Consider the following 19,224-nt stretch of genomic DNA (forward strand, 5'->3'; position numbering starts at 1 on the left):
TCGTAACTCGGCTAATTGGGTGACATTTACAACTTGAAAGTCTGACTAAATATAGAAACACACTCATAACTGTATGGCCATAATACATAGATACATGTGAGTCATATTGTGACAGGGTAAATAAAAGCCACCAGCTATATGCCTGGCAGACATATGTTTAGTCTGCAGTGCAGCCGTGAATAGGTTAACTTCAGCTGGGAAGCTCAGGCAATTAGTTGGATCCCAGCTGCCTAATCAAGGTGTGTTAAAAATCCCAGGATGTGCACACATGCAGCCTAGCTGGTCAGGAGACAGGAGTGGAATACTGAACTAGATCACTGCTATAAGGTCTGTCTTTTTGTATACTGTCTGAAGCAGGGAAATACCCTGAAACTCTGGAGAGAGAACAGCTTGATTTGAGGTCTGTTTTGCAAAGTACATGTGTTATGAACTGTTGTGTTTACCATGCTGAAGAGAAGCTCTTGTGTTTGCCATGCTGAAGACAAGGAATTTTGTTTTGTCTGCTGAAGAAAAGCTATTTTTGTTTTGTGTGCTGTATATATTTTAAGGCTAAATAAATAAGCCTTGTCAAGAAACCCGCGTGTGTAGTTGCATGTACGCTGCAACACATATCAATAGGTTCAGGGGAGTTTGCTGAATGTAACAATACAATACTAATTTTAAACGGTGTGCTCCTAAATTTGAGTAACAAATAGATATTCTGTGCCTGGCCACCTCCTAAACCTCAAGTGTTTGCCCTTATTGCATTCGTCTCCTTGCAACAAGTACAAATATATCTAAACGGTATTCTTCAGTGTTTGTGTCAGATCCAGGATTCCATATTTCATATCTTTGGAATGGTCGGGTTAGTCCCGCCCCTTGGCACTCTGCAGAACTCTCCCAGGAATGCTTTGAAAGAACCTTTACAAGTGTCCTGTTTACTTGGGTGTCAGAAGTGCCATATTGTAATCCCATCTCTGGCAAAACAAGTGCCCATATCTCTAGATTCTATCAGTCCCGCACAGTCTAGGTCTGACCGGCCTTAAATGTATGTCTTTGTATTTGTAAGTCAAACTGTAGCCACATTAACCACTGAAGTAGCAAATTGATTATAATACTTAATATATCCCGTCATATAAATTACACTACGTCCCGCTAAATCAGTGTCATTGAGATAGGGGAATTATCCTCATCTCCAGGCTCTTCTAAGTAATGTGGTGAAAAGTCCCTTTTTAGAATTGATATTTCTATTTGAATGACTGTTTGATCTGTTGATACTGCGTAGGTGCCACAAACCGCTGACTGAAGCTCCTTTCTGATTAGACTTTGGATTCCATGCAGTGAAATATTGCTCCCAGATACAGGATCAGACTGGCCTGCCAGCATACATCACAGAATATGTTTAGCATGAAGGCGCGCACACCTCCATTCTCCTGCTCCCGTGGCTGTGACCCCATCATAATGGGGCCTGACTGAGAGACATGAAATGCTGTAATGATGAGCAATTCATGTAAACATTGTTTCACAAATCACACCTCATGCTTAAAGATGCAATCTGCTCTTTGCAACATTTATTTAAACATCCACAACTCATTTATTATTTTTAGTAAAAAAACAAAAAACAAATAAACAAGCAGGAAGTACATTGCAAGCTGCTTGTAAAGGAGCAATACCGACAATTTTTTTTCTTTAAATCAGTTACGTTGTATTAGATACTTTCTGCATTGCAACAAAAGAACCCAACAAAAAGAGCATAGGAGTAGAAAAGAAGGCTCCTATTGCAGCACTCCCAATAGTGTAATGATGAAATTATTAAAAGAATCAAACTTTATTAGTAGTATATTAATAAAATAATAGTGGACTAACCAACAAAAATTCCTTATTTTATCACTTTTCAATTTATACCTCTCAACACTATATCATAGTGATGTACCGGTCTGTAGTATGTAATGTTAAGGATAGAACAAGAAATTGTTCTCCTAAAGTCCTGTTGGACTGAATACTAAAGTACCGTATTATCAAAAAGCGAAAATCGCCACTAAGTGGGAGAGCAGTATATGTAAAGTCCTGCTAGGAACTGGGTGCTGCTACTCCCTATTTACATAAAGCCATGTTCGCCATTAACTGAGAGTATGATGCAAGTGATTAAAAACCTTATATAGCAGGTATGGCACTGTTAAATACAGTAACTAAAAATTACCTATTAATAACCCCTTGTAGAGCAAGTTGTATAATTTATGCTCAAGTTACCTAGAGTATCAATTGGTGTAACTCTTTAGGTGATCTCCCAATACATAAATTAATGCTTTTGTTGTAGCTAGTTACTTTGTACTGTGGAGTAGTCAGACTAGTCTATCATTGTGGCAGATAGGCTGCTTTTTCAGTCATAAATGCTAAGATTTTGCAGCTACGGAGCAGCCTGTTGTAAACCATTAACACCAGTTAACCTTGTAAGGTAAAGATATCAATTTTACCATAACAAATATAGTATATAAAACATCAGTTGATATATGCATATTTACTAGGATGATGACTAACAGTTGATCTTTGTTAGTAAAACTTTAATTTGTTAGTGGGTTCTTTGGTTTCTATGTGACATAATTAGATGGTTTGGGTGTGACTTGCATAAATCATCTTGTTAGTTTATGCTACAATGATATCCCTTGTATATATCACATGAACTCCCATGTACCCAGATCATAAGCTGACATTGGCGCTTGTGTGTACCCGCATTGTTTTGCATCTGCCCAAAGTTCTGTGTGAGAAGACTTTTCTACACAGCTCTGCTGGCTGCTAATGTAACTGAACGTTACTAATAAAGTCTTTTCCCCCCTCGCTATTTTCAGGGGGAGTACACGGAGAGCTAAGTTATTCACCGTCGACTCCACTAATAGACACTCTATGACTTCCGGGGTCACATGGTATAACCATAGAACACCGACGACCGTTTTGCGCCTAGTGGCGCTTTCTCAAGGTGGCGCTTTTGTTGGTTAGTCCACTGTTATTTTATTAATATAATACTAATACAGTTTGATTATTTTAATAATTTAATCATTACATTATTGGGAGTGCTACAATAGGGGCCTTCTTTTCAACTCCTATTCTCTTTTCATTGGGTTCTTTTGTTTACATGTTATTAGCCCCAGCACCCCAATTCCATACAGACTGTAGCAAGAGAGTGTCTTTTCCCCCCCTGTTCCCTTTCCCCATTTGAATGTAATACTTTCTGCATTCCCCCCCAACTCTTAATGCCATTTTAATAAGTTTTCTCAATGTACTGAGCAACCTGTGGTTGCTATGTAAGACTCTGACACACCTTTTTGAGCCCTTTTCCCAGCAGTGCAAGAGCTTTGGCAACAAATGATCACAAACAGAACTATTGCAGTGTTCCCAGCAGGAGAGCCTGTCTATTGTTGTGGCTGAGGTGAAAGCTGCAAGTTGTTACCCGTAGTAATATAAGGTTATATTGTAGTTGTTGCGTACCACCGACTGCAGAATAGATTCAAAGTCAGCTGTTAGGGGAACCCAGGGAGCAGGATCTTCGCTGATCAAACACAGGAGGACAGATCGATAATGAGTTATCATTAAAGGTAATCAAATGCTGCCTACATTAAAACAAAAAGAGAAAATTCAACCTGGAATGATCCTGTAAGGGCTGAGGGACAGGTGCATCCCATGTACGATGAAAGAGCTGAAACAAATATGCATCCGATCACTGGGAGGGCAGAAGGAGATGCGGGGAGCAAGGAGAGAAAGGTGGGAGAGTTTCCAGGTACTGGAGGATATGAGGAGTAGAAGTGTATAAACCAGGCTTGGGAGGGCAGTGTAGCATTGACGATTACACAGCGGCTTCGAAAGGGAATTGGTAGATTAGTATAAAGTCTCAGAACATTTTGAAAGCCAAGTTCTCACAGTTGAAGAGTTGGTACCAAAGTGCAGTTGCTATTGTAATCTTCCCTTCCTATTGAACTCCCAATTTTACTCCACAAACACTTCATATGTTACACTTAAGATGTTAAAGACGAGAAAGGCTCCTTGGTGAGCCGAAATGTTGACCTTAATAATAAACTTATTTTGCATAAGTCCTGGTGTGCTTGCTATTACTTTCTATTATACCCAATTTCTTGGCAGCTAAAGCACCCAGGTAGTACACCATTTTTAGTGGAGTGCCACTATAATCAATAATTATATATATATATATAAATGGAAATATTATTGTGTGCTCATTTGCATGTCTTAGACAGGTCTGCAGACCCTGTCTTTCACAATTATCAAACAGGACACAGTGCTACCACTGCAGCAAGGGATTCTGGGAAATGACATGCAACTGAGCACACAGTGCCACCTTTTGCTTCAAAACAATATGACATGGTCCCCTATGAGCTTATGCTTGCGCATATCACAGCTTTGAGCACAGCCTGGGTTAAGATGCATAGCCAGTAAACCCACCCACAGACAGCCGTTTCCACCTTAATGGGTCTCAGTGTGAGGTTGGTTATACTGGCTTTGCAAAATGAAGCATGGGATACGTTTCACCACACTTAGTTACGTTATGGTGGGTAAAAAAAGTGACAAAAACCCTCCACAGTAAAGCTTTACTGTGGAGGGTTTTTGTCACTTTCTTTACCCACCATAACTTAACTAAGATATATATATATATATCAGCAAGAAGACAATCTGCAGCACTCACTGGGATATGATATAAAAGTATAAATGTATTACAGTACATCAAATAGGAACAGATGCTCAAGGAGCTTGAGAAAAGACCGGGAGGTCTGAAACTTTGCCCATAGTACTTCTGTTCCTATTTGATGTCATAAATTGATACTTTTTATATCATATCCCTGTGAGTGCTGCAGATTTTCTTCTTTGTTATACATTTCCTGGAGCTGGATGGTAATCCTGGCCCCGCTGCATACACCCTGTCGCTAGTTAAGTATTTTTTCTATATTTCTCTCAGTGATAATTTGACATCTGTTTTACATGTGTGTATAGACCCCCGTAGCATTCACTCCTGGGAAACAGAATGGAGTTTTAAATCGTCCACGGCACACGGGCCAATAGACTTCCTATTATCCTCCGTGCCACAGATTTAAGAACCATGAAGCTCCTTCAGGGGTATCACGGGAAGCATAGTCCCCAGAACCGGAATCGATGCGGTTCAGCTCCAGAAAACCCCCTGCTTCATACCTACTAAAAAAACAACTAATTTTGCTTGGAGGTCGATATTAGAGAACATTTGGGATATCGCCAATTTTTATTTAACGCTCTATTCACTAAAGCCCCATCACCCCCTTATAACAAACATGATATTTCAGCAATATTATGAATGCAAGTGAGCATACAAATAAGTATTTATTGAAAAATTACTTCTTCACATGGTAGCCACTAAAGTCCTGTTTCTGTTGACATCGCTCCACTAGCCACAAATATCACTGATTTGTATCAACTACCACAGGCTGGCATTAGGCCAATCTTACCAATCCGTACGATTTAACAGCGCTCATTACATCTGGCCCATAGTCATGTCATTGTTTCATTACACTGTATTTCACTGCTGGTACGATTCACAATTCATGTTATACTGGTGAAGATATAAGAATCGTATCACTGATGCAGTGAAATGATGTTGTAACACAGTGGCTAGGGTTGCCAGGTGTCCGGTATTGAACTGGACTGTCCAGTATTTGGACACTCTATCCAGTAAAAAAGTAGAGGTAATACTGGACCTGTATGTGTCTGTATGTATGACCTCTCTGGACATACCGGCTTTTGAGGCCGGTAATTTCCCTGAGCAGGAAGAGGACAGGGCTGTTGCTAGGGGCTGGGCAGCTTCCTCCAGTCTGATTGGCTGCATTACCCAGAAGCAGTCATACAGGAGGAGGTGTGAGAAGCCTGGGGGTGGGACCAAGGAGAGGAGGAAACAGCATGGAGCGGAGGCAGGTGAGGGTTGTGTGAGAGGAGTGTGTGTCTTGAGCGCATCGCACTTCACTATAGTGTCCAGTATTTTTGGAGAAGCCACCTGGCAACCCTATCCGTGGCAGACAGAGGTGTTTGCACTACGGGTCAGTGAAGCAGATGACATAGTATGTTCCCATATTTGCATTACCTAAAGAAGTCCCAATTATTCCCCGTTTGGGTAGTTATTGAACTAACTTCCTCTACTGACATTTTTGAAGTGAAACTTCTTTGCTGGCACCTACAGAGTTTTGATAGGAAAAATCCCTTGTGTCGTAACAAAATTCCATAACGGAAGTGACATCACTGCTGGCAGAAGAGGCCATCAGTGACGTCGGGGGACGGAAGGGGAGGGGAAAGACACACATACAGCCCACCCACCTCCCCCCTCCGTCCCCCATGGGGAGAGAGAAAAACGACTCGCACAAAATCCGTCCGCCGTGTCCGCAGCTCCGGCCGGGGACTCAAACAGTGACAGCTCGTCCTCCTTGTTCGGTGAAGAGGAAGGTGGCGTGTCTGGCCGGTAGATGCTGAACACCTCTCCTCCCCCCCCCCCCCTCCCGTGTCCCCGTACCTCTGCTAGGGGGGAGGAGAGAGGGGGGCTGTCTCCGGCTCGGCTCGCCTGAGCAGAAGGCACCAGTTGCAGGACACAGAGAATAACCCACATACACCACACAGAGAGAGAGAGAGACACGCACACACACACTGACTGACACACACTGACTGTCACACACACACACACACACACACACTGACTGACACACACACAATGGAATTCACAGTTACTATAAATATAGAAGTACAAATAGTTAAAACACGTGTTCTAAGTCAAACTTCTTTGTGTTTTGGCACTGAAATTGTGTTTTAATTTTTAATTAAAAACATCACCGTTACAAATACAATTCCTGTGACAAAACAGCGACAAAAGACAAAGAAGTTTCACTTCAAATGCGTGTGCTCGGCACACACACGCACACACTTTTTTTGTATAGCAATACATGGCATCACATTTTGCTATATTAGTGTATCTCGCTTCTGCTTCCCTTATCAACCTAACAATGCAAACGTTACATCAGGGGTAGCCAACTCCAGTCCTCAGGGGTCACCAACAGGTCAGGTTTTCAGGATATCCCTGCTTCAGCACAGGTGGATCAATCAGTGGCTCAGTCATAATGACAGCCAGCTGTGCTGAAGCAGGGATATCCTGAAAACTTACCTGTTGGTGGCTCCTGAGGACTGGAGTTGGCCGCCCCTGCATTACATGTCACAGTGGTATTGTATTATTTATTTTCCCGTCTGTTTGGAAACTCTCCTTCCTCTGCATAATAAACCAGATGTTCAGCGCAGCCGGTCCTCAGTGATGCCATTATTGCTTCATCATGGGGCAGTAAATGTACAGAAGATTTTTGTGTTGTGATCTTTGTGGTTTCCCCACAAACATCTGTCACACGTGTGTGATGTCATTACACGAGGACATACATTGCTATCGCTGACAAGTTTATAGCCCCCAAAGTTTTACAGTTGTAAAATCCAGGTACCCCCCTTTCATGGAGGTGTTTGCTGCACCATACAGCCGACACTATTATCACAGTGTTTTTCAACATGGGATCCTAGTAACCATCCCTAAAGGGTTCCTGCAATTTTCAGGTCATTTGGAAAGTGTACCAAATACAGACGAATTTACAATGCATCTGATCTCAGACGCGCTATTAGAGAGGGTTGGGGTTCCTTACAATGCATCTGATCTCAGACGCACTATTAGAGAGGGTTGGGGTTCCTTACAATGCATCTGATCTCAGACGAGCTATTAGAGAGGGTTGGGGTTCCTTATAATGTATCTGATCTCAGACGAGCTATTAGAGAGGGTTGGGGTTCCTTATAATGTATCTGATCTCAAACGCGCTATTAGAGAGGGTTGGGGTTCCTTATAATGTATCTGATCTCAGACGAGCTATTAGAGAGGGTTGGGGTTCCTTATAATGTATCTGATCTCAGACGAGCTATTAGAGAGGGTTGGGGTTCCTTACAATGCATCTGATCTCAGGCGCGCTATTAGAGAGAGTCGGGGCTCCTTACAATGTATCTGATCTCAGGCGCGCTATTAGAGAGAGTCGGGGCTCCTTACAATGCATCTGATCTCAGACGCGCTATTAGAGAGGGTTGGAGTTCCTTACAATGCATCTGATCTCAGACGCGCTATTAGAGAGGGTTGGGGTTCCTTACAATGCATCTGATCTCAGACGCGCTATTAGAAAGGGTTGGGGTTCCGCAGAATTGCATAATATAATAGGGTTCCTTACCAATGAAAAGGTTGAACCCCACTGCTCTATAATATAGTATGATCACAGCCCTGTACCTTGTTCACATCTGATTGACGGGTAGCACAGAAAGCTATTTTGGTTTGTGCGACATGGGGTCAATCGCGGGTGCTTCTGCTGCTTGCTCCGGTAGCTGGATCCAAAAGGAGTGCCTCTGTTATGCTGCTCTCCTAATGCAGGGGACGCTAGGAGGCGGCCTTATTGCCTCGTGCCGCGCATACGGCCCCGCTATGTAACTTTTTAATTGCCAGGGGATCAGCAATGTGTTGCAGGTCCCACTCAGGGCCGCCAACAGGGGTGTGGGGGTGGGAGTGGGAGTGGGAGGGTTAGCTGGGCCAAATGTTCTTGGCCCGACAGCTGCTGGGGGCCCAGCTGAAGCTGGAAATGTGGCCCTCCCTAATATTCTACTGTTACATAAACATTTAGAAAAGCAATTTAAATAGTTAACTCATGCCCTGCATAGGCGCATGTAAACAGTGCAGCAAGTTGGGCAACATCTTTTTTGTAACAAGCATGAAATTGATGGCAGAAGCCTTTACATACAGCAATCTGCAGTGCATCACCATGCCAGTAATGCTGCTTTTCTGTTATTGCATGGAAGCTATTCTGAGTATTAACTGATGTTTAACAGCCCTAACAGACACAGGCGGGGGCTAACAGCTGGGATTTGGCCTGTCACTCTTGCTAACAAATACTTTTCAGATGGTTCAGTCGTAGGGTTTGTTATTTTAAAACAGAATGCTTAACTGGCATGTAATGCGAGAATAAGTCAATATATTTTGCAAAAAAAGAAAGAAAGAAAATATTTTTGACCCATACATTTGTTTTTGAAAATAAATAAATAAATAAATATATATATATATATTTAACAAGATAATATACATTTACATTTAATGAGAGAAGACTTTAATGTGTGAAATGTAAATATGCTTTGATCTCATAGTTGGAATTCCCAGTTAAACCCCCAGGCCTCACGCGTTTCGAATGGAGCAGCTTTCTATTTGGAATTGTTATGCTTTTGGACGTGTGAATCTATTAGTCATCAGAGTGCACTTGATGTTAGCACAGGCTCAGAGCACATGAGTCAAAATAGCTGCGTGATGTCACATTATAATGGGAATGTGCTCCGACCAATTGGTGCCAAGAATTGTCTGGACAGGGGTGGTTTCCTTTTACAGTCTTTTTAAAGAGACATCGTGCACAAACGCACATGACAATCCTCTCCCCGGAGTGCATGTGCCACCCTGGGCGATGTGGAATTTTTTTTTTTATAAAAAGGAGCCTTATCAGTAACCAGTGACCATTCCCGAGCAGGATCGTGCACGGTCTCTGCAGCCTGTTTCACCGGGAGGAGAATTGAAGCTGCGAGGCTTTTGCACGGCTTAGAATGCAGGTCCTCTCTCCTGCTGTACAGTGTGTGCAGGTTCACGAGTTGTAAAGTCAATATACAGGAGGAATCCGTGCAAAGTGGGCTGTCCAGCAGTCATTTCTCTCCTGCTACTCCGGACCAGCGACTTCTTCTTTTCTTTCGCCCATCGGTAACGGCAGAGGGTTTATTACGTGTTCTCTTTGCTTTGATTGCGGTGTTTTTTTCTTCTTCTCCTCGCCTTTGCTGGGAATGACTGAGTGCCGCTAAAGTTACGTTGCCCGCTGCATCTCATGAAGCGATTTGGCAGCCTCAGAGGGAGCAAAAAACGCAAGGAGCAGGGCAGAAGCACTGACAGACGTCAGTCAGAGCCTCATGGACTCCTAGGTATGGATTTGCCCGGGTGGTAAACTGTGTGTCACACTTGGGTTTAATTTGGGCATTGGCCTGTCCTGCAGATGTATGTGCCATTATGTCATAGATATTTAACTTCCATCAGCGGCAGAGGGACTAGCAACCTGTAGCATCTCCCCCATTACAATACAACTCTTCACGCCTGACATTACAACTCCACCATTACAATTCAATCCTCCCCATTACATTCGAACCCCCCAAAAACGTATCTCAACTACAAAATGTATTGTGAAGCTGTGCCCATGTGTACACCCACGCCAGGATTTGCATGATGAGTTTGTGTATTGCCCTGCCACCTGCAGCTGACCTCCTTGTGCACAGTAAGGGTGTTATCTGTTGGGTAGTGAAGTGGGTACAGGGCATCGGGATCGGCAGTGTGGCATAGCAGCGTGGCATTAATGTGGGTACATAAATAACATTTGTAGAAGTGTTAGTCGATTGTGATCATACTCAGCATTGCTTTATATTGTATCATGCTCGTTTTCATAGTAGTCTACCGCACAAAGATTAACCTCTTTTCCCTATACAGTTTTATTTTCCTTTGTACAGAAAGTAGCCGATTTGCTCCCTGTTGCTTTTAAATGTTGATTTCAATGGAGGCATTGAAGAATGTTAAACCTTTTCCAACTGAGAGCTTACAAATAGCAAGGTCAGAAATAACGTGAGCCTGGCAGCTGAGCAGTCCTGCACAGAATGGATGAAAGGAGGCATTGTTTAGAAGCACCTTGAATAGGTTATTCCTGCAGAGAAACCATGATATACATGTATCTGCCAGTACCCAGTGAGGCAACACGGAGCCAGCGTACTGAAGTTGTAAGTTGGATTGGTTTTCCAGTAACGCGCACGCCCCCGGCCCGCCCCCGGACCGCCCCCGGCCCACCCCCTGACGGCTGCTGACAGTGCGTGCGGTAAGCAACCGCAAGGCCAGGGAAAGCACCCGCTTTCCCTGCGCCTCAGCACGCCTGCAGGGACCATGGGCTCGGCCTTAGAATGGAAAGTCTTATCTGTCTCTCTGGTAGCTGTAGGGGGGAATCCTTCTCTGCTCTCCTGCTGTAGCCTTTTTGTCCTAAGGCACATTCAGCTTTCAGGTTTTTAGAAGTCTTCTCCCCTTGTTGTCTTGTTGTCTGGCTGTCAGTATACAGCTGCTCAAGACCTCTCTGTCCCTTCCTGTTTCAGCCCACATGTGTGCTCAGGAGTCTCAGGAGGAGCCTTTTCTCTAACAAACCTCCAATCAGCCAGATGCTGTTCAATTAACCAGCACACTGCTGGATTAGATTCAAGTTTTCTGAACAGGGATAAATCCCCTGTTACAGAGATGTACAAAAGGTACCTCGTATCCTTCCAGCCACTGACCGCAAAACACCCTATGTATGAAGTTTAACAAATGGCATTTTTGGTATAAAGTTGGCTGCCAAAAATCTAAACTGTAATTGCGCATGCGTGCACCTATGTACTAATCTCACTTTTCTCAGTGTGCGCCTTAAACATAAAAAATATGTTTTCGTCAAATATCTTGGTGCACAGGAATGCTTGTGGCTTACATATGTAAATGGTATGTTGTAAATACAATTGTATCTTATCTGTGCGATAAACTAAAAGTAGAGTGTGTGTCAATAACATGCGCTAACTCGAACCTGATGTAAACCCTAAAAAGTATGTTAATAGTGTTGGCAGAATTACAGTACGTTGCCAAGTATCAACCAAAGGAAAATCTTTGTACAGTGCACTTGAAAAAGAAACTTATGAGGTTTTGAAAGCTCTGTGTCATTTCATCTACGAAGAACTCTAACGTTGGTTTGTTAAAATGTTTCAAAGAATCTGCCAGTGTGAGAATGATCTCCTGACAATGCCGGGAGGACAAGGAAAATATTTGACGCCCCTGGAGATAAGAATAGGCATGCAAAGAAAGAGCGCATGGAAAGACTGACTCAATAACTGCTCCATGTTGAGTGACAGTGAAGTCCCACTATTTCCATCTACCGCCCGGTTACAGAAGCTATATCATCAGGCCCTCGGTGTGGGGAGGTCATTCGAGTGTGATGTACTATCATCTTTCTCTTTTTACAAATGTACGTTTTTAACGTGTTTATTGCACAGATAAAGTGATTCATGTGTTTTATTGATTCAGTCTTTCCATGCTCTCTATTTTTGCATGTCTGTTGTTCTGTAGTATACCCCGTTGATCGCGGGAGAAATTCGATCAGCAAGAACGACTGTATTGTGGATATTAGGAGGATATAGTTGGAAGATTCTGTGACTGGTGCGTACCCATTTTCCTTTGGTGCACCTGGAGATAAGACCACTTCTATTTTGCTATTTACAACAGGTTGTACAGATAAGTTCACGAAAGAAAGCTCCAGGGAATCCATGTAAAAATAGGATAAGAAGCTAAAAGGAACACGCTCACTGAGTGCTCATATGCATGTCGCTACCCAGAACACTTGTCTACAGCTTAGTTCAGGATGTAAAGCTGCAGACCCGGCGATATTCTACATATGTGTGTTTTTTTTTTTTTAATAAATCAGTTCTGTGCAATGAGAAAAAACTTGTAGCATTTAAAAAAAAAAAAAAACCACCCTGAAAGATATTTTTAATGTATTATAATGTAACAAAGATGTTTTGTCTCTATAGCAACCATTTACCAAGTCACATCCTCTTCCGAAACAGGCTCTGGCAAACCCCTTTTTGAGCCCTGCCCTCTCTAGCAGTGCACCAATTGTATCTATTGACTGCCTGGTCACATGATCTTCCCCACAGAACTTTGCATCATGGGTACTCTTCTGCTGCACTGACAGCCATTTAGTGAACCCCTGAGCCGAATCTTCACCAATCGATCACAGGAGAACGTATCGATCGGCAACTTAGCTAATTACTTATCATTGTGTGGATTGTATTGATGCACATATTAAAGGGAAAAAATAATAAATAAATAAACGGCAGCTTGGACTGCTGCTATAAATAAAGTGATACTTTTAATCCACCGTAGCCACCATATAAATAGAAAAGTGGGCAGAGAAAATTGCTACTTTAAAAGCAAATATTTGTACACAAAAAAATCTCCTGGACTGATACAGCGAATATAACTCTCTTGTATTCAAAATGCTGTTAAGAGTTGTTCTCCTTCTCATGGAAGCTGTCCGACAAATTTATTTAAATGAGTGGAGCTTATAGCTTTCCGGACAAAAAGAAAACACCTGCACGGCCCATTGAACAGGGGCCTGTGGGTAAGAGTGATCGTTGTGAAGTTAGGGGGCTGGCTGCAGAGTCTTATGTCCTGACTCCGAGAGGGACAGCAGAGAGAGCCGTGCGTGTTTGTATAAATGAGGGTATTAGATCACAAAGTGTATCCTAGGGATGCACGTCGTATAATCGCCTATTGTACTTTGCTGGAAGACTTTTACGCCTGGATAATTGTGCATTAACATTTGTTTCAGGGGCTGAGCATTTTATCCTCCTTAGAGAAACCACCGTGGTGAACTTCAGAGATTATTAACGGTATCAGTGAGCTAGGAGGGAAATTATCATTTTCACAGCAACTCAAACTAATTAACCCATTCAACCATGCGTTAGTAGCAGAAGGCTAATGGTCCCTTTCACTGCTAGTGGCAGTAGTACAGTAAATATTTTTGTTGTTCCCGCTGTAATCCGTGATATTATTTAACACTCGTAGTAGTACAGTATGTCAATTATTCTCTTTATGCTAACTAGTAGAAACAGGTTAGTTAAAGGTCTAGTCCCATTTAGTGAAGTTAATGCAGTGATGAGCCCTAAAATCTCAGCCAACAAGGACCTAAACCAGTGAGATGTTACCTTTACGATAATGTACCTAGCATGACAGAGACCCTATTGAGATACCAGGTACCGCATGGCAAAAATGCTTATTTTCATGGGGAGGTTCTGGCTTTAAGCTCCAGCAGATCGGATGGCCCGGGTTGAAACGAAACTGGAGCCCCCCCACTTCTGCTTCCATCAGCTGCGGGGAGATGGAGCTCATGTGATTGCTGCTGAAGCGAGCACATGACCACAAATGCTGGAGTTCTGGTGGCACCCTTGTGCCGCTGGACACCTGGCACAGGAAAGGTAAGGGTTCTGGATCAAAATGCCTTTTTGGTAGAAAAGTACTGACTTCCATCAATGAGACTTTCAGAAGTCTATGAGATGCTAAAAATCAACGTGTCTGATTCCAAATCCGTGAGATTCACAGAGAATCAGGTAGACTTGGCATCTCTGTATGTTTAATTGGTTAAACCTATGTACTGAGATAAGTTTAGGGGGGTTATTTATTAACACATTTATTTTCTGTTTACATCATTCATTGAATATTTTCCCCTGGTTTTGGTAAGCCTTGGTTTACCATACTGTTGCAAATTAAGCAACTTGCTAAATTTGAGTCTGCTTCTCCAAAGCAGCACAAAAGCACCCAAACTCATCCAAAAGCACCCAAACTCATCCAAAAAGCACCCAAACTCAGACCTTGGCAAACAAATGCACTTTCCCCGTATTTCAGAAAGATTGAGAGGCTGTCAGTGCAGAGAGACACAGTATAGAAACTTTGGGTTAAGAAATGATGGGAACACTTTAAATAGTATGGAAATGCCAGCAAAAGGTCAAGTAATTTGCTTGCTTTTCTGGTATTTTCACCACTTTGCCCAGGATTCCCAAGAATGTTGGAATTGCTTTTAGGACCAATTTATAATTGGCACTATACTGTAAAGAACTCCAGACTCCTCACTTAACGGAAGCAACCTTGCCCTATATTTACTTTAAATATTGCTAAATCTACACAAAACGTCCCATGTGGTTAGTTACATACAATTAAGAGGTTGCAGGCCCAGAAGATCACACAGCTCACAATTTGCAGTAAAAAATAATGTCATTTGTAATAAGATGGTTTGTACGGAAAAAAATCAAGTAAATTGTCAACCTCACATCTTTCTATTGTTCTCCTTCTGAAGAAATTATAATAGTTAAAAAGAAAAATGTACAATGTCTCTGCATTATAAATCAGACCTGAATATATGCCACTTCTTCTTGGATTGGACGGGTAGCTCCGTCAGAGCGCTCAGCCTGATCACCCCCCGAGAAAAGCTTCCAGGTTCCCATGACGTACCCGGTACATCACAGGGGCCTTGGACAGGTTAAGCACAGCACATATAGCAAAGAAGTACATACATTGTGTGTTTACGTGTGCCCTGCGGGACACAGCAACAGATAAGGAGACCGACCGATCCCACACAAATGTCAAGTTCCCTGCTATAATTGTTCTCATTCTTGATGTAAGCGGATATTGCTGTGAATGCTTGCGGCCCAGTTTTGTAGAGATGGTTTAGCTAGCTGCAGTATATCATGTAGGAACGCTCACTGAGCTTGTGGCCTCCCACATGTATTCTATCCCTTATCTGTCTACAAGATAGAGGTTGGTCCGGTGGCATAGCTACAGCCCGGGGGGCTCGTGTTCTTCGAGGCCTGTGTTCTTGGGGACCCGCCCTTAAGTGTGACCTATCCATATTTGTCCCGGCATATTCGCTGAATGCGCAAATTGGCATTTGCCAACCGCGCATGACGCATGACGCCCATGTCTACCTACGCCACTGATTTGGCCCTCCACTTATTATTAATATAGTTTTTTTTTTATAAAGCGCCAACATATGCAGCAGCGCAGTACAATGAGGGCACATAGTTCTGTATATTACATAAACAGTTACATACAAGGGGGGAGAAACACGCACAAACAGATACAGAGAGGTAATGAGGGCCCTGCTCACAAGAGCTTACAAGCTACAGGGAACAAAGGACAATGTTGAAACGGGAAGGTAAAGTGGCTGCTCATTGTGGGATGGAGGGTATTGTATCTGTGGGTGGAGTATGGTCCAGCTGCAGAGCTTATCCCATTAAGATTTGAGGGTGGTGGCTGGGGTGGGGGTACATATAATATGTACAGAATTCGTGAATAAAAATTGCCTAGTTTGTGCATCTCTCTAATTGTGTAAGTAATGCACTTTGATTGTAAGCTCTTTGGGACAGGAAGTTCCTCATCCCTTTGTTTATTTGTATTCCCTGTGCTTACTCTTGCATTTGATGCTCCCTTGTACTGTCCCTATGGATATACTGACAATCACTGCATAAATTGCTGCGGCAATAAAATAATAATACAATAATTAATAATACACTCTGTGTAGAGGTATCCCTTCAGCATTTTTCATATCCTTACTCTGCATTTTATCTGTTACATAAGGGGTGCTCAACTCCAATCAAGACTCCCCCCCCCCCATACCAGGTCAGATTTTCAGGACATCCCTGCTTCCGCACAGGTGGCTCAATCAGTGATTGAGCCACCTGTGCTGAAGCTGGGATATCCTGAAAACCTGACCTGCTGGGCGGGCTTGAGGACTGGAGTTGAGCGCCCTTGGTTTAACTCATCGGTTTCCCTACTCCGCTATAACGCTGTGCAGAAGATGGTGCTCTTTTATATAATCGGACTGAACATATTGGTAGTGTACTTTTCACTTACAGTAGAGGCACCTGTGCTGAAGCAGGGATATCCAGAATACCTGACCTGTTGGGGGGGGGGGGAGTTGGGAGGGGGTCTTGAAGACTGGTGCTGCCCACCCCTGTGCCACGTGATTTAATTCCTTTACTCTGCTCACTGGCAGACACTGTCCTGATATGGAGCCAGGCTTGGGTACATCCCCGCTCCTGCACACTTGCAGAGGGGCTTAGTTTGTATCGTCTAACAGTAGCTATAGCAACGCTTTGCTTAGACCAGTCCCTATACTAAAAATACATCACCTTTAACACACAGAAGGAACCGTAGAGGGAACAGTTTGAGGCAGCAAGGTCTCCTAATGAACTTGCCAGCGACAGTTCCACGTCTACATTATTTATAGGTGCAGGTCATTTAGTAACAGACATTGCAGTTATAATGCAAACAAAAGCACTCGGACATACAACACTTTCTTACCTACTTCTGGCATATTCAGCAGCTGTGAAATATTTGTCTGAAATGTCTAACCCAGTACATAGGTTTGTGTAGGGGGGGAGGGGGGGTTGAGTATAGGGGAGTTGTACTTAATTTGATGGGCTTTAAATAATCTAAATGAATTTGAGAAAATAGGCCTAGGAATAAGTTTAGCTTGTGCTATATAGCAGGGGTGCGCAAACTGGCGGGAGGGTGCGGTGGTTACAGAGGCCCCGCGCTCATATACAATGCCGAGGGATCGCGTGAGGCCTCTGCAACTTCCCTTACTTTGTCTCAGGCGTCAAATAACGCCGCGGGGTCAAGTGACGTCACGTGATCATTTGACGCCGAAGACAAGGTAAGGAGGGGGCGTGAGCAGGTGAGGAGAGCAGGCAGGGGGTGTGAGCAGGGGAGGAGCAGGCAGGGGGGCGTGAGCAGGGGAGGAGCAGGCAGGGGGGCGTGAGCAGGTGAGGAGCAGGCAGGGGGGCGTGAACAGGGGAGGAGCAGGCAGGGGGTGTGAGCAGCGGAGGAGCAGGCAGGGGGGCGTGAGCAGGTGAGGAGAGCAGGCAGTGGGTGTGAGCAAGGGAGGAGCAGGCAGGGGGGCGTGAGCAGGGGAGGAGCAGGCAGGGGGGCGTGAGCAGGGGAGGAGCAGGCAGGGGGTGTGAGCAGGGGAGGAGCAGGCAGGGGGTGTGAGCAGGGGAGGAGCAGGCAGGGGGTGTGAGCAGGGGAGGAGCAGGCAGGGGGGCGTGAGCAGGGGAGGAGCAGGCAGGGGGTGTGGGCAGGGGAGGAGAAGGCAGGGGGGCGTGAGCAGGGGAGGAGCAGGCAGGGGGTGTGAGCAGGGGAGGAGCAGGCAGGGGGTGTGAGCAGGGGAGGAGCAGGCAGGGGGTGTGAGCAGGTGAGGAGAGCAGGCAGGGGGGCGTGAGCAGGGGAGGAGCAGGCAGGGGGCGTGAGCAGGGGAGGAGCAGTCAGGGGGCGTGAGCAGGGGAGGAGCAGGCAGGGGGGCGCGCAGCAGGGAAAAGTTTGCGCACCCCTGTTATATTGGATTAGCACCTTCACTTTCTGCTTTCAAAGCCAAGGAAACAAAACTCACCCGGCGCCTGTGGAGAATATACAATTATAAATTGAATAATATATTAGTGATTAATATCGTGAAAAAAAGGGAATAAAAAGTGAATAAAAATCAGTGATACTGTTTGAATGGTTTCTTGTCTGCTTCAACCCACGTTGAACCTCCTGGTGGATTCTTAAGGATGCAGTTTGTAGACAAAAGCGGGGAGCTCAGGAACCATAAGATACAGAAAAAGTTGGAAAAAGAAAATACATAGCGCGATAATGTCAAAAATGTGAAAGGTGACAGTGATGCCTAAAAAGTGGAAAGTCACACTTTCACAAGGAAAAAACAGCAATAAGCCCCCTTTGGGAGAAGGGGCGGTCCCGGGGGGGGCTTATTGCGGCTTTTTCCTTGTGAAAGTGTGAGTTTCCACTTTTTAGGCATCACTGTCACCTTTCACATTTTTGACATTATCGCGCTATGTATTTTCTTTTTCCAACTTTTTCTGTATCTTATGGTTCCTGAGCTCCCCGCTTTTGTCTACAAACTGCTTTCAAAGACAGGCAGAAAAATCACCTGTTAAACGAAGCACCTCATTAAATGACCTATATTTGTACTAGTGACTCCAGATGCACGGGCCGTCCCCGACTGGCACTTCTAATAAACTCACTGTTACTCCTACTGTCTGTAAGTCTGCCAATATATCACTTAGAGTGTCAGCTCTTCGGGGCAGGGTCTCCCTTTGCCTTATGTTGTCATTTACCTGTTGCACTTATCCCTATTGTTTGTATTTGACTTATCTTGTGTTGTAATTATGTACAGCGCTGCATACAATGGTGGCGCTATATAAATACAATGATATATACTGTACATATATATATATATAAACACACATGCATGCACACATTAGCAGGTGGATACATTATTAGTGGTATAGTCCGCTTCCCTGTAGGACAACTAGAAAGTCGCTGAATCTGTTTAGTCTCTAGAAAATCATATCTTGTGTCAAGCTCTCTCTCCAACAGTTGAATGGCTATTTGGGTGAAGCTGGTCTGTAGATTGAATAGAAATATAATGTATTTAGGAAGTATAGTACTTAAGCTGTCTAATTTAGCTTATGTAAAGGCTAAATAGATAAAGCAATATAAAAACAGATCTATTTACCTGAATAGAAACACTG

General features: G+C 43.8%; 1 protein-coding gene across 6 annotated transcripts in view; it reads left to right on the forward strand.

Moving 5' to 3' along the window:
• The window catches only part of PRKAG2 (protein kinase AMP-activated non-catalytic subunit gamma 2), a 354,869-nt gene that overhangs the window by 204,554 nt on the left and 131,091 nt on the right, over positions 1-19,224 (forward strand). The window contains exon 1 of one of the 6 annotated variants that reach the window (XM_075587893.1): positions 9,452-10,008. The exons of the other annotated variants lie outside the window; for them this stretch is intronic. Coding sequence (XP_075444008.1) covers positions 9,915-10,008 — 94 coding nt within the window. The 5' untranslated portion in view covers positions 9,452-9,914. Of the gene's footprint in view, positions 1-9,451; positions 10,009-19,224 lie in introns of those variants that run through there. 6 annotated transcript variants of the gene reach the window in all.

This window comes from Ascaphus truei, chromosome 2 (assembly GCF_040206685.1).
Source record: "Ascaphus truei isolate aAscTru1 chromosome 2, aAscTru1.hap1, whole genome shotgun sequence".
Classification (NCBI taxonomy): domain Eukaryota; kingdom Metazoa; phylum Chordata; class Amphibia; order Anura; family Ascaphidae; genus Ascaphus; species Ascaphus truei.